Source organism: Myxine glutinosa, chromosome 4 (assembly GCF_964187855.1).
Source record: "Myxine glutinosa chromosome 4, kmMyxGlut1.1, whole genome shotgun sequence".
Classification (NCBI taxonomy): domain Eukaryota; kingdom Metazoa; phylum Chordata; class Myxini; order Myxiniformes; family Myxinidae; genus Myxine; species Myxine glutinosa.
Genome location: NC_136264.1, coordinates 135,029,648 through 135,053,617, shown reverse-complemented (window position 1 = coordinate 135,053,617; position 23,970 = coordinate 135,029,648). Strand labels below are relative to the sequence as shown.

Below are 23,970 nucleotides of genomic sequence, written 5' to 3'. Positions count from 1 at the left end.
CCAGGGCACACTTGCGTGAACTTCATCCACCCGATTGTGGCGCCAAGTGGAAGGACGAACCGACCCAACCAACACATCAAAGTCTACCAACTGCTCGACACGTACATTTCAACAACGACGCTTCAGCAATGGAAACTAACGGCTGCTCCAGCTCCAAGGATGACGAGAGTGCTGAGACAACAAGGCCGGACAACTCTCCGTACTCGACCAGATCAGGCCGTGTGATTCGAAAACCGTTGAGATATCGTGATAGTGAATAACGACCACCAGAAATCAGCCCTTGTAATATTGGTGCAGAGACAATGCGTTGATTGGAATGATTCTGTGTTTTCTGTGTTTTCGCTAATCATACTGAGCAGTAATTACATTTTGGTTAAGAGTTATAACAGAAACCCCATATCCCATTTATGTGTGGTTCAAGTTGTGTCTGATTGTGTTTATTATTTTGATTTAGTTTAGTAGTGTTTTGTTGCATACAAACATAATAATTTCAATGAAAGGGAGATGTTGTGATTGGTATTCCGTACTGGGTAGTGACGTCTGGGGGCGTGGCTTCAGTGGTTAATGGCGAGTCGTCATGATGGCCGTGTGCTCTGTGCGAGCTTGGTATCGTCTTTAATAAACCACTTGATTAAAGGAGATTCCTGAACTTACTACAACCACCACCACCACGTTATTAAAAACACTTCACAACCACGGAAATAAAAGTCTCAGGGAGTAGTTCAGTGACAACAAGTCACTGCCCAGATATGTAGATATATAGATAAATAAACCTGAAAATCGCAGAACCAGAATTATTTATTTGGTCTGGGAAGCCCATGCGAGGTTTCTTCTTCTTCGGCCATCACAACCCTGGGTGAATATGCGATCTTTTTTTTAAAAGTTGGAATTTTGCCAAATCTGTTTTATTCGTTTGTTAGTATACCTCAGCCATTGACAAATCTGGAACTAAGTCTTTATAAGTTCATCAAATACTGACACCGCGAATGACATTCGCTGAGCTAAATGTTGATATCTCTTCTGAGTTAAAAAAAAAAAAAAAAAAACTTGTTTTTTAAAGCATTATACGTATCAAACGATACATTTTATGAAACTGGGAAACCTAATACACACTTTGGTGGTTTCAAAATGACAGAATATGTCTTTATTAGAAGAAAAAAAAATGAACATTGAAGACGACGCTGCTAAAAAAAATACACCGCTCTAAGGCATAACCACGAGTTTAAACTACATTTACAACAAATATGAAAACTATTTTCATATCACAATGTTAAATATAGAATACATAGAAGACAATGTTAAAAAAAAAAAGAGCCCTATCTTCCAATGGTAAAAAAATCCTTCAAAAAATTCCTGGATCGGGAATAATATCCTAAACTTCACCAAAAACGAATCAATTCTTCCTTATCCCAAGGTCAATCATCCCACCAACTTTCATCCAAATCCGTTCAGAAATTTTCCAGATATCTTGTTCACAAACACACAAACACACACACACACACACACACACACACGGACACGAGTGAATGCATTACTCCCTGGCGGGAGTAATAAAAATAGATTAATTAATTAACTGTGGCAGACACGATGGCTCGCTGGCGCGATGACATCATTCCGCGCACCAAGAGGGTGTCGGCCACGCCCGAGGGGTAGGCGTGGCCTCGGGATATACACGTGCCACGGAGCACGGCAGTGCTATAGTTTGAGCTTTCAAATAAAGACGCTTTTGGTTACGTACGTTGTTGCTTCCCTTATTGGCAAAACAAGTCGTGCGCATAGCACCGCACTTCACTGGTGACCTCTGACTGGTTCAGCCGGCGCTGACCAACAGAATGCGCCATGACAAGTAGCAACACGGTAGCGGTGAAACTCCCTGAGTTTTGGGAGGCTCAGGCCGAGGTATGGTTCATGCAGGCCGAGGCCCAGTTCCAGCTTCGAGGCATAACGGCGGACGAGATGCGCTATTTCCACGTCATCGCCGCCCTCGGGCCCGGCACAGCCGCCCGAGTCGTGTCCGTCCTGCGGAACCCACCGGCCGACCACAGGTACGGGGCGCTCAAGCGTCGCCTCATCGCCACGTTCGTCCTCTGTGAGGCCGAACGGGCCGACCGCCTCCTGGACCTTCCCGAACTCGGCGACACGCGACCATCGGTCCGAATGGACTACATGCTGTCGCTACTGGGGGACAAAGCACCGGATTTTTTATTCCGGGCGCTCTTTCTACGCCAGCTACCGGCTCAGGTGCGCGGGAATTCTGGGGGGGGGGGCGCGTGTAGCAGACACGATGGCTCGCTGGCGCGATGACATCATTCCGCGCACCAAGAGGGTGTCGGCCACGCCCGAGGGGTAGGCGTGGCCTCGGGATATACACGGGGCTCACAGCCCCGAGCACGGCAGTGCTATAGTTTGAGCTTTCAAATAAAGACGCTTTTGGTTACGTACGTTGTTGCTTCCCTTATTGGCAAAACAAGTCGTGCGCATAGCACCGCACTTCATAACAATTAATGATGTGAAAATTACAGGAAATAATACACCTTATGTGTCCGTTTGTTTTTTTTGTCATTAATGTTAGCTCTTACACGAGCCTCGATCTTGTATACAAAAAACCCCCCCAAAAAACCTGTTAAATATATAAGAAAGCACGTGTCATGTTTACTATATGAACCCTTATTTGTAATCATATGTTGATCTTTGGTCGAGTTACACCAATTTTAGTAAAAGTAGGGGAAATGCTAATTTCATCATTGATTGCCATGGTTACCAGCCAATAGCTCCTTCATCAGAAAACTAATTTGAGGGAACTTTTCATTTTTGAACTCAGCATTCTTAATTTGTGTGGAAAAGGTGTTTTTTAAGTTACCAATGAACACTTGCCACGGAATCTGTTTTCTAGCAGTGCCACGGATTGTGGCCCATTCATAAGTTAGTGCAGTAACAGAATTTTTACCTGACGGGACCTCAGACCTTTGACCCAGTGACCCCATAATCTAATCTGTTCATCTTTACATCATTATGCATACTTGGACCAAATTTGCCTTCGTTTCCTTCAGCCGTTCTTCAGTTATCGCGGAAACAAAAACCTATTACAGACTTTGACCTTTGACCTCTTGATGCCGAAATATAATCAGTTCATCTTTGTATCACAATATACATTTGTACCAAGTTTGGTCAAATCCCATCACTGGTTCACAAGTTAGCCCGGTAACACAATATCTACCTAAAAGGATCACTGACCTCTGACCTCTTGACCCCATAATCTAATCAGTTCAACTTTGCATCATTATGCATACTTGGACCAAGTTTGACTTGGATCCCTTCAGCCGTTCTTAAGTTATCGTGGAAATGAAAACCTATCACGGAGGCATGGAACGGACGGATGCACGCACGGACGGACAGCTGGACGGACAACCCGACAACAAAAAAACATAATGCCTCTAGCGACTTTGTCAGCTGTGGCATTTTTGTTTGCACAATATTTAGGATTTTATTAACTTTACATACACTGGTAGTCTCATATGTATTGAGGACTTTTCCGAATCTGACCAGATCTGTGTTCGCCAGGTCGTAGCCTAGCTGGATCTCGTCATGATGCTGAGATTGATCCTCATTGTGAAGACTTGGCGGAGAGAAGAGGCAGTGTTGTCCTCGTTCTCTCCATCTTGGAGGTTGGTTGTTTCCAGACGTCGTGCATTCCACTTCGTGCCATCTCCGAGTAGGTCGCCGTATCTACGATGACCCAGTTGCTGCGAGTTCTATTGGTGGCGCGATAGCAAAGTCGTGAGTTTATGGACGTGTATGTTGGGGACGCGATGGCGAAAACTCGGTTTGAAGAAAACTGCACCCTCTTCGCAGAATTGCAGTGCTCCTTCTTGTTGAGATTACCACTTGAGCTCGTTGCGAGAGACTAATTTTGTGGTTGCGTTTGCATTGACGGTGTTTATAAAGGTGTCGACTTCGCTGATCACCTCATTATTGGTGTTCATTACTGGGGTTATATGTTGGCTTAGCGGTTAGGGTGCCGGCTTGGGATCCTGGGATCCTGGGATCCTGGGTTTGAATCCCAGTCGATCGCTGAATTAACACCAGGGGGGTTGACTCAGCCTGTCATCCTTCCGAGGTCGGCAAATTGAGTCCCAGCTCACTGGTAATTCCCTGTGTGTCGCAAGAGGCGACTAACAGGTTTGGCGGCAGGAAGGGCATCCGGCCATAAAACATTGCTTCAAAAAGGGGACCACGGTGCCCAGAAAAGGTCAACCCCTGCTCTGCGGGGAATAATGGCCTCTAACGGTGGTTCTGTATTACTGGGTGGTTATACAGTTGAGCATGTCTGCAACTTGGTTACGAGACCTAGACACGTACTCTGTGTCAATGTCCTCATGGTAGAGACGGTCTGACCACCTGTAGTTTCTAAGTGGTCAATAGCCAGACCCCGACGTAGCGAATAGTTTTGTCGGTACTTGATGGTCTGTGCGGAGAGTAAACATTCTACCATACTGATACACGTGTCAGTGTCCACATGCGTAGATACATACTAACGCTTCACCTTCTCATGTGGAGTAACTTGCCTACTGTCTCTGAAAGTGTGTGAGATGCAAATGCTATACAGAACATTTGCAGCCGACAATCCACTGTGAAAGTACTGCTCCTAGTGCCGTACCTGATACATCCGTCGTGATAGTAGTCTTCGTGTTCGGATCAAAGTGCCCAAGGACTGGAGGATACATGACCTCTTTCAGTGTGACAAACGCCTGCTGCTGGGTACGAGTCCTTTCCCAGGGCACATCCGTGCGCAGTAGTTTTCGAAGAGGTTCAGCGATCTCCACGTAGTCGGGTACAAACTTGAGGTAAAAGTTTGCAGTTCAGATGAAGGATGCTCTTTTGTGTGTGATGGAGTAGGAAGAGTCCTAACTGCTTCGATGTTGTCCTGCGTTGGGTTCACATCATCGGCTGTCACATGATATCCTAAAAAGTCAATTGCTGATACTGCAAAGGTACACATTTCCTCATTTGTGAGCAATTTACTTTTCCTCATTTGCTTTGCTAGTCGTGACAATACTTTATCCAGCCACTGATCTTGTTTCGTTTTATCTTACCCATAGATGACGTCATCGACGAGGTTGAGGGTCCGTCCCCCTCAATGCCCGACAGAATCGAAGAGACAGTCTTCTGAAATGCACTTGGCGCAGAACTGACACCATATGGCAATCTGCGATTCTGGAGCATGTTTTCACGAGTCACAAATGCAGTCAAATGTCCACTCTGCTTCACAATAAGTACCTGTAGGTAGCTTCTCTAGGTATGATTTGTGAGTTGGCACACAAATCGATTCACAATATGAACCCGAATAACGGTCCACGGCCGGCACCCGGAATATCAGCCACCGAGGACCATGAATGGGAAGAAACAAACCCGGGGAACGACCAATGGCCAGGACCTGGAGCACCAGGCACCAGCCCCTGAGGACCATGAATGGGGAGAACGAACCCGAAGAACGGCCCACGGCCGGCACCCGGAACACCAGCCATTGAGGACCATGAATGCGGAGAAACAAACCCGGGGAACGACCAATGGCCAGGACCTGGAGCACCAGCCACCGAGGACCATGAATGGGGAGAACGAACCCGAAGAACGGCCCACGGCCGGCACCCGGAACACCAGCCATTGAGGACCATGAATGGGGAGAAACAAACCCGGGGAACGACCAATGGCCAGGACCTGGAGCACCAGCCACCGAGGACCATGAATGGGGAGAACGAACCCGAAGAACGGCCCACGGCCGGCACCCGGAACACCAGCCATTGAGGACCATGAATGGGGAGAAACAAACCCGGGGAACGACCAATGGCCAGGACCTGGAGCACCAGCCACCGAGGACCATGAATGGGGAGAACGAACCCGAAGAACGGCCCACGGCCGGCACCCGGAACACCAGCCATTGAGGACCATGAATGGGGAGAAACAAACCCGGGGAACGACCAATGGCCAGGACCTGGAACACCAGCCACCGAGGACCATGAATGGGGAGAACGAACCCGAAGAACGGCCCACGGCCGGCACCCGGAACACCAGCCATTGAGGACCATGAATGGGGAGAAACAAACCCGGGGAACGACCCATGGCCAGGACCTGGAGCACCAGCCACTGAGGACCATGAATGGGGAGAACGAACCCGAAGAACGGCCCACGGCCGGCACCCGGAACACCAGCCATCGAGGACCATGAATGGGGAGAAACAAACCCGGGGAACGACCCATGGCCAGGACCTGGAGCACCAGCCACTGAGGACCATGAATGGGGAGAACGAACCCGAAGAACGGCCCACGGTAAAAAAATTACTTTAGGCACAATTTAAGCCACCAAAATGGAAATTTACTTGTTCTTCAAAATGAAGTGTTACTGTTAGTGAGTTAATATCTTTATCACACAAGCAAAAAAACACGTACGTCGTACGCGCATCTTTATATTTCTTAACCTTTAGTTCTAATGCTTTGCAGCTTCAGAAAGCAAGTATTTTGAACACACAATTGTCAACAAGAAGCAAATCATAAACATAATTGTTCTAATCAAAAAAGTTAAATTCTATATAACATGGTTGTTATGTCCGGATAACAGAAAAAGGCACCAGAACAGCGAATGGTTCTGAGAAAGATTAGCACATCGAGTAGTGAACCAGAATTGACGTCGCACACTGAGCTGCCGGGTGGTTTGGTCGTGCTGGATGATTTGGTCATGCCGGATGGTTTGGTAGTGCTGGGTGGTTTGGTCATGCTGGGTGGTTTGGTCATGCTGGGTGGTTTGGTCGTGCTGGGTGGTTTTGTCGTGCTGGGTGGTTTGGTCATGCTGGGTGGTTTGGTCGTGCCAGATGGTTTGGTCGTGCCGGGTGGTTTGGTCGTGCCGGGTGGCTTGGTCATGCCGGGTGATTTGGTCATGCCGGGTGGTTTGGTCATGCTGGGTGGTTTGGTCGTGCTGAGTGGTTTGGTCGTGCTGGGTGGTTTGGTCGTGCTGGGTGGTTTGGTCGTGCCGGGTGGCTTGGTCATGCCGGGTGATTTGGTCATGCCGGGTGGTTTGGTCATGCTGGGTGGTTTGGTCGTGCTGGGTGGTTTGGTCGTGCCGGATGGTTTGGTTGTTCCAGGTGGTTTAGATGTGCCGAGTGGTTTGGATGTGCCTGAACCAGAATCGACATCCGCACACTGAGCTGCCGGGTGGTTTGGTCATGCTGGGTGGTTTGGTCGTGCTGGGTGGTTTGGTCGTGCCGGATGGTTTGGTCGTTCCGGGTGGTTTAGATGTGCCGGGTGGTTTAGATGTGCCGGTGGTTTGGATGTGCCGGATGGTTTGGTCGTTCCGGGTGGTTTAGATGTGCCGGGTGGTTTGAATGTGCCAGGTGGTTTGAATGTGCCGGGTGGTTTGAATGTGCCGGATGGTTTGGTCGTTCCCGGTGGTTTAGATGTGCCGGGTGGTTTGAATGTGCCAGGTGGTTTGAATGTGCCGGGTGGTTTGAATGTGCCGGATGGTTTGGTCGTTCCCGGTGGTTTAGATGTGCCGGGTGGTTTGAATGTGCCAGGTGGTTTGAATGTGCCGGGTGGTTTGAATGTGCCGGATGGTTTGGTCGTTCCGGGTGGTTTAGATGTGCCGGGTGGTTTGAATGTGCCGGGTGGTTTGGTTATGATGGTTGGTTTGGTTATGATGGTTGGTTTGGTTATGTTGGTTGGTTTGGTATGATGGGTGACTTGGTTATGGTGAGTGGGTTGTTGTTTTTTTGTATACATTGTCAAGGCTCGTAGAGGAGCTAGATGTCTAGAACATAGAACCGATCAGGGACGTAATAGAACAAAAGGAACAGGAAAGAGGGAAGAAACATACCAACAGCAAGGATGAGGGACAAAATAGGGAAGGACCTGGAGAAACAAGATATGTGGGGAAGAATGACGGTTAGGGTAGACACAGTGGGTGAACAAAATGGATACAGCAGCAAATTCTCAGGAAGGAAAAACTGGAAACTTGGAAAGAGGAAGGTTTGAGCTTGGTGGTTGGTTGAGCTGGGTAGTTTGGTTATGACCAGTGGTTTGGATATACCGGGTAGTTTGGATGTCCCGGGCAGCTGAGTTATACCAAGTGGTTTAACATTGCCACCCCAGCTATAATTAATCAGACTCCATCTATTTGCACACTTTTGGCATACACACGTTTCACCTCCTCAAAAGTGCTCTTTTTTGCGATGAATGTCCTCCTTTCTCCTCATCACCCCAATAATATTGTCCTCAACCTAAAAGTCATGGTGACAGTAACTTTCACGCCAATTCACATAAACAACACCAGTTCCGGAAAGCACCTTATCTGCCTTTATGGTTTCGACAGCAAGAGAAAAATGAAACAAATCTGCAGCTGTTTAAAGCGAATTATACTTGTATTTCCACTTGAATGGGAGCATTGCTGACGCAATAAGCGAGTTTGTGAGCGGGGGTGTGGGAACAATATTGTGGCTTCCACGTGCTGTTCTCAAGGTTAGCCTGTGAATAACGCCGTGGCAACCATGCTGACGGCATCACCATCAGGTTTATAAACACTCGCCTGCTAATGGCGAGCCGTGTACGGTCCACATCTCAGCGTTCCATCATGAAGATATTTCTGCTCCTGTTGTTGCCAGGTAAGACCTAAAATGACTGTACTGGTGCAGCTCCACCAAGTCCTGAATTACTGGTGTCGTGTGAAAGACCTTGCGTCTGTCATGATGGCTGGTTCCATCCGTACTTGTTATTTTCATCGTTAATACATTCACCTTCCGTTTCTCTCTCTACACCTTCCTGCCATGCTCTGGATTTCTAGGGCTTCCATCTCCAATTCTTTTAGCACCACCACCATCTTCTTACCTCCACCTTTATCCCATCTACGGTGTCTTTTAAACTACAAATATTTGGTGGAAGTGGGTGGTGAAAAGAGCTTTAATAATAATTGTTCTTAATTTTGTCATCATCTCCATCTTATCAGAACTTCCTCCTTTGATGAATTCGGCCATATTTGTGCCTTTTTTTTTTTTTTTTTTGTATACAGAATCGAGGCTCATGAAAGAGCTAACATTAATCACACAGAAAGACAAACCGACACATAAAACATATAACATCGGGAGCGGAACACAAGATGGGGAGAGAAGGGGAAGCACACAAACATAACATTTTAGAGCAGGGAGATGTGTGGGAGGGAGAGGGCTTGGGGGGGAGGAGGCATTGGAAGGGGGGGGGGGGGGGGAGTGGGAGAGGTATAAAACACAAGGACACCAAGGACTTCCAGGAAAGAAGTTGGTATTTCAAAAAAGTGGATTTGGGGTGAAATTAGCGGGGGTAGAAAAGATCAAGGTTTTGGATGGGGGAAGATAAGAGATGATGGTGAACAGCTGTTTTAAAGACCTGGAGGGAGGAGTGGGATTGAAGGGAGTGAGGGAGTTTGTTCCAGAGGCGGGAGAAAAGAGGAATGAAAGAGTGAAGGTAAGCAGAGAGTCTTGATTTTGGCAGTTTAACCATAAGAGCGTTGCAGGCAGATCTTGGGCGACCTGTAGGAATATTTGGGGGACAGAGCCCAGAGAGAGCTGGGGGGGGGGCAAGGCCAGAGAGGAGTCGGTAGAAGACGGAAAGACCACCCACCTGCCTGCGGTGAGTGAGTGAAAGGCCCTTGGAGTTAGCTTCATCGCGGGAGATTCCAATGATTCTGAACGCTTTGGTTTCAACAGTGTGAGGACGAGCTAGGTGTGAGGCAGGAGCACCAGTCCAGAGGGGAGAGCAGTATTCCATTAAGCTGCGGATGAAAGCCTTTTATGTGGTGAGGAGCTCAGGTGTGCCAAGGAAGGACTTCGCACGATGGAGGATGCCCAGTCGGCGACTGGCTTTGGAGGCCAGATTTGAAATGTGGTTTTCCCTGGAAAGATCATGGCAGATAGTGAGACCCAAAAGCTTGAGTGACAGAACTTCTTGGAGAGGATTATTCAGAAAGTGGATGGGAGGGTTGTCCAGTCGGTCTTTTCGGAGAGACATCGTAAGAGTATGAGATTTGTCAGGATTGAAAGACATGTTCCACTTGTTTGCCCATTCTGTGATTTTTTCCAGGTCTGCAGAGAGTGAGGAGGCTGGAGACTGCCGATCTGAGGAATGAGGAATGGAGTGACAGAGAGTAGAGTCATCAGCAAAGAGATAGAGAGGATTTTCAAGAGAGTCAGAGAGATCATTGATGAAGACCAGAAAAAGCACAGGGCCCAGAACACTGCCTTGGGGAACTCCAGCCTGAACAGGAAGAGGAGATGAGAGAAACCCATTCAGGGCCACACGTTGACTACGACGAGAGAGGAAGTCCGCCAGCCATGTGTGGTGATTTCCATGGATACCAAAGGAGGAGAGTTTGTTGAGCAGAGCAGGGTGCCAGACCGTATCGAAGGCACGTGATATGTCAAGGGAGACAGCTCTAATTTCCTGTTTGGCATTGAGGACCTCCATCCATTGTTGAGAAAGCAGAAGCAGCATGTCCAGAGTAGAGTGACCAGGTCTGAAACCAAATTGATGATCAGAGATCAAGCCATTGGAGAAGAGGCAAGATTTCATATCTGAAGCAATGATGGATTCCATGACTTTGCTGATAATTGGGAGATGGCTGATTGGTCTGTAGTTGCTAGGATCTGTTTTTGCACCTTTTTTGTGCAAAGCGGTGATGTTGGCTGATTTCCAAGCAGATGGCAGATGACCTTGAGCAAAAGAGAGGGTGAAGAGAACAGAGAGAGGGAGTGAAAGAGCGGAAGAACAGGATTTTAGGACCCGTGGGCTGATGCCGTCAGGTCCAGTTGCAGAATCAGAGTCAAGGGTTGACAGAAACTTTTCCACCTTGTCAGGAGGAAAGGACACAGAGTCCAGGAGCAGCTGGGTACGGTAGGTACAGAGAGGGATGGGATTGGGACACAAGATTTAGAGGCAAACACAGAGTTGAGGCATTCAGCTTTTTCACGTGCGGAGTCAGCCGTGTATCCATTTGAGGTGAGGGAGGGGATGGAGGTGGAACAAACACCAGAAACAGATTTGACCAGACACCACCAGGATTTGGAAGAGGGAGACAGATAAGAGAGTTCGGTCTTGAGAACGGAGAGATATTGTTTCCTGGCTCTCCTGAGGGTGGACACACACTTGTTTCAGGCTTTGTGAAAGGAAATGAGATTTCCTTCCGTTGGATTTGCTTTCCAGGAGACGAAAGCAAGTTGTTTCTGGGCAACAGCCTCACCACAAGATTCCGTGTACTATGGACGGGAGGAAGGGTATGACAACTGAAGACGAGATGGGATAAATCTGTGCATGAGAGAGAGCAATTTACTTTGGAAGAATTTCCAGGATGAGTTGATGTCAGAGGCGGTAGAGATGGGAGACCAGTCCAGATGATTGAGGGCTGCTTGAAGACCGTGCCAGTTGGCCTGAGTGAAATGCCAGACTCGTCGACGCTGAGGAGTCTCTCTGAGAATGGTCAGACAGATGTCCACTTTAACAAGCACATGATCAGATGAGCCGATTGGAGCAGAAGAAGAGCAGCAGACATTTTCAGGGAAGCTAGTCATAACCAAGTCCAGAAGAGAAGATGCTCCGTTGGCTGAGATCCGGGTCGGGAAATTGACAGATTGTGTCAGTCCCAGTGAGTCGCAGAAGTCCTTTGCTGAAGAGTCATGGCTGGTGAGAGAGGTACCCACACCCATCCAACTGGCATGGTGACAATTGAAATCACCACATATGAGGAAGAGAGAGTTTGGATGGGTAGATAGAAGTTGGTCCATATTGTCAGACGGCGAGATGTAGATGGAGTCGTCACTGTTTGGTGGACGGTACAACACACATATGAACAAAAGGTGAGAGCAAAGGGGAAGCCGCAGCCAAAGGTATTCCTGGGGGTGAGGTGGAGAGAGGGCAGTGCAGGGCGAGTGAGGAAGAGAGTTTTTTATAAAGATAGCAACCCCACCTCCAGGACGAGGCTCAGGTCTATCATACTGGAGGAGGGAGTATTGAGTAACCTGGGAGAGATACCAAGGAATCAGAGACATCATGAAGGTGGAAAGTTTCTGTTGAGCAGATCACGTCTGGTTTGTCAGAAGCAACCTGTATGGAGAGATCAGTCAAGTTTGAGCGAAGGCCCCGGATGTTTGAGGTCAATACCTTTAATGAAGAGGAAGGGGGAGCATCGGATACAGAACAGGGAGTGGGGGGCACGGGGTAGGGTAAGATGTGGAAGCGGAGGAATAGGTAGGGAGAGCTGTTGAAGGTGTGTCAGAGATTTCAGAATAGCTTGGAGAAAGGGAAGAATGGGGCGGACAAAAGGTTTGATGGTGATTGGGTGAGGCACAGTGAGGTGTTATTTGAGGAGGGGGAAGAGCGAGGCAGAAGGTTGGGGGAGATGAAGGTGAAAGTTGGAAGGGGGAAGAAGCCGGGAGGACGCTTTGAGGAGGAGGGGTGAGAGGGGAGTCTAGGAGGGGAGGAGCGAGGGAGAGTCTCGGAGGGGAGGGGTGTGGGGGGAGTTTAGGAGGGAAGGGGAAAGGGGGGAGATTTGAAAGGGATGGGTGATGGGGAAGATTTGGAGGGGAGGGTCAAGGGGGAAGATTTGAAAGAGATGGGTGATGGGGAAGATTTGGAGGGGAGGGGCAAGGGGGAAGTTTTGGAGGGAAGGGGGGAAGGGGAAGATTTGGAGGGGAGGGGCAAGGGGGAAGATTTGAAAGGGATGGGTGATTGGGAAGATTTAGAGGGAAGGGGCAAGGGGGTAGATTTGGAGGGGAGGGGTGATGGGGAAGTTTTGGGGGGGAGGGGTGATGGGGAAGTTTTGGAGGGAAGGGGTGATGGGGAAGATTTGAAAGGGATGGGTGATGGGTAAGATTTGGAGGGGATGGGCAAGGGGGTAGATTTGGAGGGGAGGGCTGATGGGGAAGTTTTGGAGGGGAGGGGTGATGGGGAAGTTTTGGAGTGAAGGGGAGATGGGGAAGATTTGGAGGGGAGTGGTGAGATTGGATTTTGAAAAGTGTACGATTAATGGGAAACGAACATTTATTGCAAAATGGGTTTCTTGAGACCTTCGAGTCAAAAATACGTTTGAGAACGCTGGAGGGGGGGGGGGGTGGGGGGGGGGGGGGTTGGAGAGCAGGAGAGTTTAGGGATTGTATGAAAGAGGTACTGTAAGAGATGGAATTTTTTTTTGGAATGAATAGATTTGGTGAGTAATTCGAAAGCATCCTTTTATAGAAGAAGAAGAAAAAGGTGTTATAATATACGACAGAATACAGTTCTTCTAGGGGAAAGTTTAAACATTGTTAACAACGTGATCATGTGATCACGGACAACGTGGTCGAAGAACGAACGAACAAATAAGAACAACGAATAAACGAATTAGAGCAGAGAAGGAAAAAAAATTTTGGTTTTTTTTTTCTGAGTTGAGATTTTAAACAAGGAAGTATGGGGTGAAAGACTGGGACAAAAAACAGGGAACGAAAGTAATTGCAGCGCAATCGACGAACCGCTGAGAGAAAAACAAGGCCCCAAGGTTGGACACAGAAACCTACTAGGCCTCAGAATATGCGACACGAATTAACCGACGATTTTGTATGCAGGTACGAAAAATCAACTCCGAGAATCTTACCAAAGACACACCACAAGTACACACACCGAAAGACAGATACAGCCACGACAAAAACACAACTCTGAAAAAATTACTTAACTTCAAAAGCGTGAGCGCATGGACAGCCTCGAAAGAAGCGTGACCTCCAATCTTGCACATGCGCAAGGGTCCAAGGGTCCAAGGCCTTCTCCTCATTGCTCACTTCTATCTCACAAACATCCCCTGTCTTCCCAACATCTCCATGTCACTATTCCTCCTGCAGGTTGTCATCAACCACATCTTACTTTGTTCTCTCGTCCCTCCTTTCTCAAGGCCTGGCTGTTGCTCGTTTGGGCTCTCTTTTGGAGCTCAGAGAGGTGTTTATATGCAAGATGCCCGACGTCCATCCGGCCTTTGATTTTACAGACTACGGCTGCTACTGTGGTCTCGGTGGTTCTGGAACTCCATTGGATAACATTGACAGGTTCTTTCCAAATGGAATATTATCATGGTTGACTGACTTGTAATAATTGTACAGCGTTCCTTTCCTATTCCATCTCCAGGCACTGCATGACGTCATCGGCGGGCACCGAAGGGGGCCTGGTGATGACGCTCGCTGAAAGGGCGTAATCAGTTTTCACTCTGGTTTCTTGTTTATTTGTTTGTTTGGCCGGGAAATATCTCAGCCATTCTTTGAGCTAGGAAGCTAAAAATTTGGGCACAATAGTGAGCACATGCTTCGGCAAAAACGCTATTTTTTTGTTTTTTGATTAATCAATTAGTTGATTAATTACTTAATTATTATCAATTTATTAAGTACTTATTTATTTCCTTTCTCATCTGGGCAATATCTCAGGCACCTTTTGAGCTAGGAAGTTCGTATTTGGACATGACAATGACCAAGTAATTTGGCTGTAAAGGGTATTTATTATTATTATTATTATTTTTATTTTTTTTGTATACTGAATCGAGGCTCGTGAAAGAGCTGACATTTACTTCACAAACAAATCAACCAGACAAACAAAATATATAATTAAAAAGTTGATTAATCAATTAATCAATTATTCATTATTAAAAATTTTAGAATAATGACTTATTTAATTAGTTTTCAAAAAGTTACAGCATCAGATGAAACACTGGTGGTTGAGGTGTGCTATCAGCCAATTGATTAAGAAATTATCTTACGATTGCGATTTATTGATTTTAATTATGCAATTAATCAATCAACTAGATGGTATTCATAGAATACTTACCCTGTGCAGTCAACTTGTTGCGAGCCAACTCTTCTGTTTTTGAGCATTTTTTTTATTTGATCCAATATGGCTGCCAGACCATGTCAGCAATGACATCATAAATTTCTATTCTCTAATATAATGGTCTCTAACTCAGTTGCTGAGAATGTTTTTTTCACAATGATTGGATACCTGTTGTACTTGTCAAATTATGACGTCATAACGAAGGCACAGGTGACATCATCATTGACATCTTATTACCAAAGGGGAGTACTTGACAATGAGCCATGTTTCATTTTTTTCCATGGAGTGCTTTTCGGAGATATAGAGGTGCGAAGGTTTTCCAAAATGGCACCTATACCACATGACCTATGACATCATGATTATCATTAAAATATTCTACATGAGGAGGCGCTCCTATTGTGAAAATTTTGTGCCCATCAGACCAACAGTTGCTGAGAAAAAAAAATTCACAATGATCGGATATGTGTTGTACTTGTCGAATTATGACGTCATAAAGAAGGCACAGGTGACATCATCATCAACATATCTTATTCCCAAAGGGGAGTACAGTACTTGACAATGAGCCATGTTTCAATTTTTTCCATGGAGCGGTTTTGGAGATATAGAGGTGCAACTTTTTTCGATTTTTCAAAGATGGCGTCTATACCACGTAACCTATGACGTCATAATTATCATTAAAAAATTCTACAGGAGGAGCTGCACATATTCTGAAAATAATTCACCAAATGTCCGTCTGTCTGTGTCTGTCCGTCCATCTGTCTGTCCGTCCATTCGAAGGTACCGCAAAAACGGCTGAACCGATCGCAATGATATTTTGGGTGGGTAATCCTGGGATCTCCTGGAGTAAAATAGTGGACATTGTTTTTCCAATTTCAGCTTTTGCCTCCAGCATTTTCAGGTTTGGACTCCCGCATAACGTTCTTTTCCCAGGTGCCGCACAAACGGCTGCACCGATCGTTGCACAGCTGCACCAATCGGCTGCACCGATCGGACTTGGTGACCTCGGGCAAAGACCTTTTATAAGGACATGGGTTGAATCCCTGCTTGAGAGAATGCCAACACCCTCCCCGCCATCACGGTCGTCTCTCCAACTCACAATCCCACGAGATATGCGGAAAGGACGACCCAAAACCAATTATCTTCTTTTTGATTCATACATAAACATCATTAAAAGTAAATAATGACCTCGGCCAAAGTTCAAACGACGTGAGTTTAATCTCTACATGAGAAAATTCCACATCGCTATTTGGGCGGTGTATAAGCTAACAGATCGCTGTCTCCATCGATCTTCCCAAGGCCGTAACACCTATCGGCTCAAAATCCTTTTAACTGTTGACTTGGTAGTTTTTACAATCAAGGAAACATTTACAATGTTGTTGAAAGTTTATTTTGTGATTAATCTGTGAGTGGAGTTACAGGCACGTGAAAGAGTAAGAACACCCCATGTAAAGTTTTGACTTTTTCAACATATTTCAACATACAGCTATTTGATCTTCATCTATCTATAATTCCAGCAATCTCTGTGTGTCTGTCTGTGTGTCTGTGACCGCTGTTTCTCGACAACCACGGGTCCGATATACTTGAAACTTGCCAGGTATATTGCTGGGGACCCGAGGATGTGCCTTTTCAAGGTTTGAAATTAATCGGACAAGTACCTACCGAGCTATGTCCAAAAAACGCTTCAACCAATCAGAGAGCAGCGAGCTATCACGTGTGCCGAACCGTTAATGCAATGCAAGCGTTAATGCGTTAATGCAAGGCTTTTCTTTTTTTCCCTCTTCTCTTTCTACTTTTCCTTGCGATTAAATTGCAAACAGCCAAAATACGTTGGCGCTAATTGAATAATTGGCCATTAACACTAAAATAATCGTAACTGCGATATGCCAACTTCCGGACAGTGCAGCCTTCCATGTTGTTGTTGTTTGCAGCAGCTGTTTGCAGCAAGGCAAGGCTTTTCTTTTTTTCCCTCTTCTCTTTCTACTTTTCCTTGCGATTAAATTGCAAAAAGCCAAAATACGTTGGCGCTAATTGAATAATTGGGCATTATGTTTTACAACTAATAAAAACGAATTTGCGATTCATTCGCTTTCCTGCGCGTTTGTGTACGCGATGGCGATTTCTTTACCAAACTCCGGAAGCCGTTCGCTTTGGACCGAACCATTGCATGTAAATAGAGGGGGGGGATTGTCACCACTCGCAAGCCGTTCGCTTTGGACCAAACCATTTCATGTAAATAGGGGGGGGGATATAATTTTAGATATATATATAGTACGGGCATGCCCTAGTTTCAACAATATTGATAGATAAAGGTGATATAATATAACAAATATCATGAAACATTTACATTTTGTAGTCCATTGTATAATTTAAATAAACATAAATGCAAATTTCGCATGTGGAAAAGGTAAGTACACCCTTGGCTCTAATAGGTGGTATTGCCCCCTTTGGCAGAAACAACCTCAAGTAGGCGTTTCTTATAACTGTCTACCAGTCTCTGACATCGACTGGGAGGAATTTTTGCCCACTCCTCCATGCAGAATTCTTTCAGCTGTGCGATGTTTGAGGGGTTTCTTGCATGCACAGCTCATTTCAAATCCCCTCACAACATCTCGATGGGATTTAGATCCGGGCTTTGAACCCTCCATTTATTTCTTTTCAGCCATTCCTTGGTGGATTTACTGGTATGTTTAGGATCATTGTCATGTTGCAAGGTCCACCTTCGCTTGAGCTTCAACTTTCCGACAAATGGCCTCACATTATCCTCAAGCACCCTCTTGTACAATGAAGAATTCATAGTGGATTCGATGATGGTGAGCTGCCCAGGCCCTGATGCAGCAAAGCTGCCCAAACCCAAAATATTTCCGCCAACATGCTTTACAGTTGGTATCAGGTTCTGGTGGTCAAATGCTGTCTTTAGTTTTCGCCAAACATGTCTTCTGGTACTGTGGCCAAATAGCTCTACCTTTGACTCATCTGTCCAGAGCACAATGTTCCAGAAGTGCTGGTCTTTGCCTAGGTGTTCATTGGCAAACTTTAGTCTTACCCTGATGTTCTTTCTGGACAGCAAAGGTTTCCTCCTGGCACACCTCCCATGTAGATCAAATTTGTGCAGCCTCTTTCTAATGGTAGACTCGTGCACTTTGACATCAACAGTGGCAAGAGTTACCTGTAGGCCCGGTGATGACATTCTGGGGTTCTTAGAGACTTCTTTCAGCATCTTGCGGTCTGCTCTCGGGCTGAACTTGCTGGGGCGGCCTGGCCTGAACAAGTTGGCAGTTGTTTGGAATCTTCTCCACTTGTAGATGATCTTCCGGACAGTCGAATGATTGATTTCAAATTGTTTGGAGATCTTTTTAAATCCCTTCCCAGACTCGTAGGCATCTATAACCTTCTTTCTGAAGGCCTCAGAGAGCTCTTTTGATCTAGGCATTGTGACGCCGCACACTTCAACAACAAAGAGCAAACCAAACTAAATGTCTGAGGTTTAAATAAGACAGGTTCCTCCAAGATCCTCTCTAACGATGTTCTAATCCATTTGCACCTGAGCTGGTGCACCTGATTCTAATTTTAGGTATTTGAAGTAGTGATAAATGTAGGGGTGTACTTACTTTTTCCACATGCGAAATTTGCATTTATGTTTATTTAAATTATACAATGGACTACAAAATGTAAATGTTTCATGATATTTGTTATATTATATTGTAGTGGTTACCGCTGGATGCACACAATCGCCTTGCACCGGCCAGAACACGGCCAGACGCGCCTCTCCCGGGCATGCCCGGACTCACTGTTCCCGGGCACGCCCGGTCTCGTCTTTCCCGGGCATGCCCGCTCTCGCCTTTCCAGGGCTCGCCCAGAGCGTCCGGGCATGCCCGCTATCGCCTTTCCAGGGCTCGCCCAGAGCGTCCGGGCATGCCCGCTATCGCCTTTCCAGGGCTCGCCCTGAGCGTCCGGGCATGCCCGCTATCGCCTTTCCAGGGCTCGCCCAGAGCATCCGGGCATGCCCGCTCTCGCCTTTCCAGTGCTCGTCCAGAGCGCCCGGGCACGCCCAGCCTCGACTTGCCAGGCCGCAGCCAAACACGCCCGGGCAGGTCCAGACTCGCCTTTCCAAGGCTCGCCCTTGACACCCGGGCATGCCCGGTATAGCTTTTGCCGGGCAAACTTCCCGACATAAATGTGTATATATATTGCTGCCCGATAAACGGGCTTTTGTCAGAATACCTGAGCTGTTTTGTTTCAATAAAGCAACTCGGACGAATTCCGTCTTTGGTCGCGTCAATTCTTTCGACTCGCGTTGGAGCGCAGCTCCTTCAATATCACCTTTATCTATCAATATTGTTGAAATCAAGATCAAATAGCTGTATGTTGAAATATGTTGAAAAAGTCAAAACTTTACATGGGGTGTACTTACTTTTTCACGTGACTGTATGTTGTTTGGAATGAAAAAAGAGACATCGAGTTCAAGTAAATGACGACATGCCGTGATGGTTTCTACTTTCTGAACGTGAACTTCGCGGATCGCCATATGCAGATTCGCCACGGACCCACAATCGATGTTTCTATACGTGAACGTACCCGTTTGTTTGCGAACGGGTACGTTTTTCATGGAAGTCCTTCACGAACTTGCTGTCCATGTCTGACGTGCGACTGAGGGTGCTACACTGCTACAGGATTGTGGAATTTATTGGTTTCATGCTTTAGCATTCGCCATATCTGCATTGCCTGTATGCTTCTGGCCTCCCACCCGTGCAAAGCACGGGTATCTCACTAGTTCTGAAAATTTCGTGTCCATCAGTCTCACAGCTGCAAAGGAATTTTTGTTTTATTCATACTGATCAGATCAAGCGTTGTACTTGTCGAATTATGACGTCATAATTAAGGGACCGATGACATCACCATCAACATATCTTATTCCCCATGGTGAGTACTTGACAATGAGCCGTTTCAATTTTTTCCATTGAGCGGTTTGGGAGACAGAGGTGTAACTTTTTTCCAAGATGGCGTCCGTACCATGTGACCTATGACGTCATAATTAAGAATAAAAAAATATACAGGCGGAGGCGCTTCCATGGTAAAATTTCGTGTCAATCGGACCAACGGTTGCCGAGAAAATGAGTTTTTAAGATGCAGACGTGTACGGTACATTGCACACGTATGGCACATGGCCCACCGCACACGGCACACGGCACACGTACGCAACTGAATGCTTAACCCTGCTTTTCGCTTCGCGAGCACAGGGTAATTATTGTACACCTCTCCCTCTACAATACTGTCTCTATGTGTCGCATGGCGGTATCGCCGGGCGCCGAAGGCACCCCGGCAATGCCACACTGGAGGATATTTATTACCCTGTGCTCGCGAAGCGAAATGCGGCGTTAAGCATTCATGTGCCGTGTGCCGTACACGTCTGCATTTTAAAAATTCATTTTCTCGGCAACCGTTGGTCCGATTGACACGAAATTTTACCATAAAAGCACCTCCGCCTGTATAATATTTTTATTCATAATTATGACGTCATAGGTCACGTGGTACAGACGCCATCTTGGAAAAAAATCAAAAAAAGTTGCACCTCTATCTCTGAAACTGCTGCATGGAAAAAATTGAAACATGGCTCATTGTAAAGTACTCCCATAGGGGAATAAGATATGTTAATAATGATGTCATCGGTGCCATCATTATGACGTCATAATTCGACAAATACAACACTTATCCAATCATTGTGAATTTTTTTTCTCAGCAACTGTTCGTCTGATGGGCACGAAATTTTCACCATAGGAACGCCTCCTCATGTAGAATATTTTAATGATAATCATGACGTCATAGGTCATGTGGTACAGGCGCCATCTTGGAAAAACCGAAAAATGTTGCACCTCTATATATCCAATACCGCTGCATGGAAAAAATTGAAACATGGCTCATTGTAAAGAACTCCATATGGGGAATAGGTGTTGTCAACAATGACGTCATTGGTGCCATAATTATGATGTCATAATTTGACAGGGACAACGCTTAGTCTGATCAGTTTGAAATGTATTGAGCGTGATCTACTGTATGCAACAATTATATTAGAGAATAGAAATTTATGATGTCATCGCTCACGTGGTCTGGCAGCCATATTGGATCAAATTTTTTAAAAGATCAAAAACAGAAGAATTGGCTACCAACAGGTTGACTGCGCAGGGAAAGTATTCTATGAATACCATCTAATTACCTGCGCTCGCGAAGTAAAAAGCGGGGTTAGCCCCCCCCCCCCCTCCGCCTTCCCATGCCTCCTCCCCCCAAGCCTTCTCCCTCCCACAGATCTTCCGATGTCCCTGTTCTCTGCTGTTGTACTTGTGTGCTTCCCTCTTTCTCTCCCCATCTTTTCTCCCACTCCCTTTATTGTATGTTTTGTGTGTCCGTCTTTTTTTTTGTGATTGATGTTAGCTCTTACACGAGCCACGACCTTGTATACAAAAAAAAAAAATCGATGGTATTCATAGAATACTTACCCTGTGTAGTCAACTTGTTGCGAGCCAACTCTTCTTTTTTTTTACTTTTTTTTTCTTTGATCCAATATGGCTGCCAGACCACGTGAGCGATGACATCATAAATTTATATTCTCTAATATAATTGTTGCATAGATCACGCCCAATACATTTCAAAACGATCGAAGCATTGTACCTGTCGAATTATGACGTCATAATTATGGCACCAATGACGTCATCGTTAACAACACCTATTCCCCATATGGAGTTCTTTACAATGAGCCATGTTTCAATTTTTTCCATGCAGCGGTTTTGAAGAAATAGAGGGGCCAAATTTTTCAGTTTTTCCAATATGGCGCCTGTACCACATGACCTATGACGTCATGATTATCATTAAAATATTCTACATGAAGAGGCGCTCCGATGGTGAAAATTTCGTGCCCATCAGACCAACAGTTGCTGAGAATTTTTTTTCACAATGATTGGATACCTGTTGTACTTGTCAAATTATGACGTCATAACGAAGGCACAGGTGACATCATCATTGACATCTTATTACCAAAGGGGAGTACTTGACAATGAGCCAGCCATGTTTCAATTTTTTCCATGGAGCGGTTTTCGGAGATATAGAGGTGCGAAGGTTTTCCAAAATGGCGCCTGTACCACGTGACCTATGACGTCATAATAATCATTAAAAAATTATACAGGAGCTGCACATATTCTGAAAATTTCGTGTCCATCGGTCTAACAGTTGTAGAGGAATTTTTGTTTTATTCATACTGATCAGATCAAGCATTGTACTTGTCGAATTATGAGGTCATAATTAAGGCACCGATGACATCACCATCAACATATCTTATTCCCCATGGTGAGTACTTGACAATGAGCCATGTTTCAATTTTTTCCATTGAGTGGTTTGGGAGATATAGAGGTGTAACTTTTTTCCAAGATGGCGTCCCTACCACGTGACCTATGACGTCATAATTATGAATAAAAAATTCTGCTGTCGGTGGCACTTCTATGGTAAAATTTCGTGTCAATCGGATCAACCGTTGCCGAGAAAATGAATTTTTAAAATGCAGACGCGTACGGCACATGGCACATGGCAATGTACACCTCATGGGGGCAGTGTACTTTGAATGTATCTGTACCTGTTCAGGTTTATTCTTGAGTTGGACCATAATGGATTCATAACGATATTAAAATATGATGTCAAAATACTTGTTTAACCTTTAAATTAATTAAATAATTAATCTTTAAAGAGGCATACCATTATATCTCCTTACAATTCTCCATATTTACCTTGTGGTTGTGAAATATATTTACATGAGGTTGCTTGCTTGTTTGTTGTTCCCATCTGAGCACTGGACCCATGATGCTGAGAACCCAGATTTGAATCGCAAGTCTGAATTGGTATTGTGATGAATGCAAGTTGTGAACAATTTACTTTGTTAATGCAGTGGATTCCGATACAGTGGTGATATGTTATTTTGTGGTTGTTGTGAGCAGATGCTGCCAGACACATGACAACTGCTATTCAGGATCAGATCATTACAACCTCTGTAATCCCTACCTTATCCACTACACGCACAGCTGCGACAATGGCAACAATACCTGCCCAGGTAATCATCATTTGCAACACGAGCCTCGATCTTGTATCCCACCCCCCCCCCACCCCCCAAAAAGGTACATATGTGGGTCACAACCAATGGACCAACCCTCGCTGAGGTCACAGTGTTTACATTGATAAAAACTGTAATATCTTATGAAGCTTTTAATCCTATGAGGATAAATGCCACCTGTTATCATCACACTGATAACTTTTGATAACCGGATGATTATTGACCCAGAAATTCAACATTTAACAATAACAACATTGTGAGATGGGGAAATGAGGCAGCCAACTCACGCATTCTGTAGTTTGCATTTCCATTTTCGCAGATCACCTGGCTCAACCTGGTTAGATAGCACCATTGATATCCTTCTTTAAATAAGTATACAATGTCCGCCTTAAAAAAAAATTGAAAAAAAATTACCCTTACCCGAGCTGTATCCAAAAATTCCTTGTGGTAAAATGACACAACATAATTAGGTCTGGTGGTCATTGAAAGGCAAACCTCAAAGCTTCCACAACTGTAGTACTATGAAAGACAACTGCACACTACAGCAGATAATGTGCCCGCATAACAAATCAACACAATAAAAATGTTGCCAAGGGGATGCGGCATGAACACGATGAGCCAAATGTCTTTCTCCATGTGACAGTATCTGAGATGAGCAAATGCAGTTGGGGTTACACACACACACACACACACACACACAATTTTTTTTAAAAGTAACCACGTGGTTGATTTTGACCTTTCACAGAAATTCATTCAAAGATATTGTTGTGGATATGAGAATGGTTTTTTTTTTTTTATTGTATAGTAAATTGTTGTAAATATCACCCTCTGTAAAATGTAATGATTCCTTGTAAATACCTCCGTAGTGTAAAGATAAAAAGGGCGTCTCGGTAGTTATTCCATAAACACCACATTGCAGGACCCGATAAAACCCTTGTTCAGTAGCTTATATCTTATTATGTGTCTTAGGGTAAGGCCGTGTCTCCCATTAATTTAAATACTCCATTGTACCAAGTGAAATAAGAGTAGATC

General features: G+C 45.5%; 1 protein-coding gene across 3 annotated transcripts in view; it reads left to right on the top strand.

Moving 5' to 3' along the window:
* Positions 1-23,970, top strand: part of LOC137425268 (phospholipase A2, minor isoenzyme) — a 75,120-nt gene that overhangs the window by 33,942 nt on the left and 17,208 nt on the right. Inside the window, exons 1-3 of one of the 3 annotated variants that reach the window (XM_068113523.2) lie at positions 6,099-6,323; positions 13,927-14,077; positions 22,826-22,938. In XM_068113523.2, the coding sequence (XP_067969624.2) occupies positions 6,155-6,323; positions 13,927-14,077; positions 22,826-22,938 (433 nt within the window). In that variant the 5' untranslated portion in view covers positions 6,099-6,154. Of the gene's footprint in view, positions 1-6,098; positions 6,324-8,417; positions 8,645-13,926; positions 14,078-22,825; positions 22,939-23,970 lie in introns of those variants that run through there. The other 2 variants (XM_068113525.2, XM_068113524.2) reach the window with 2 other exon arrangements.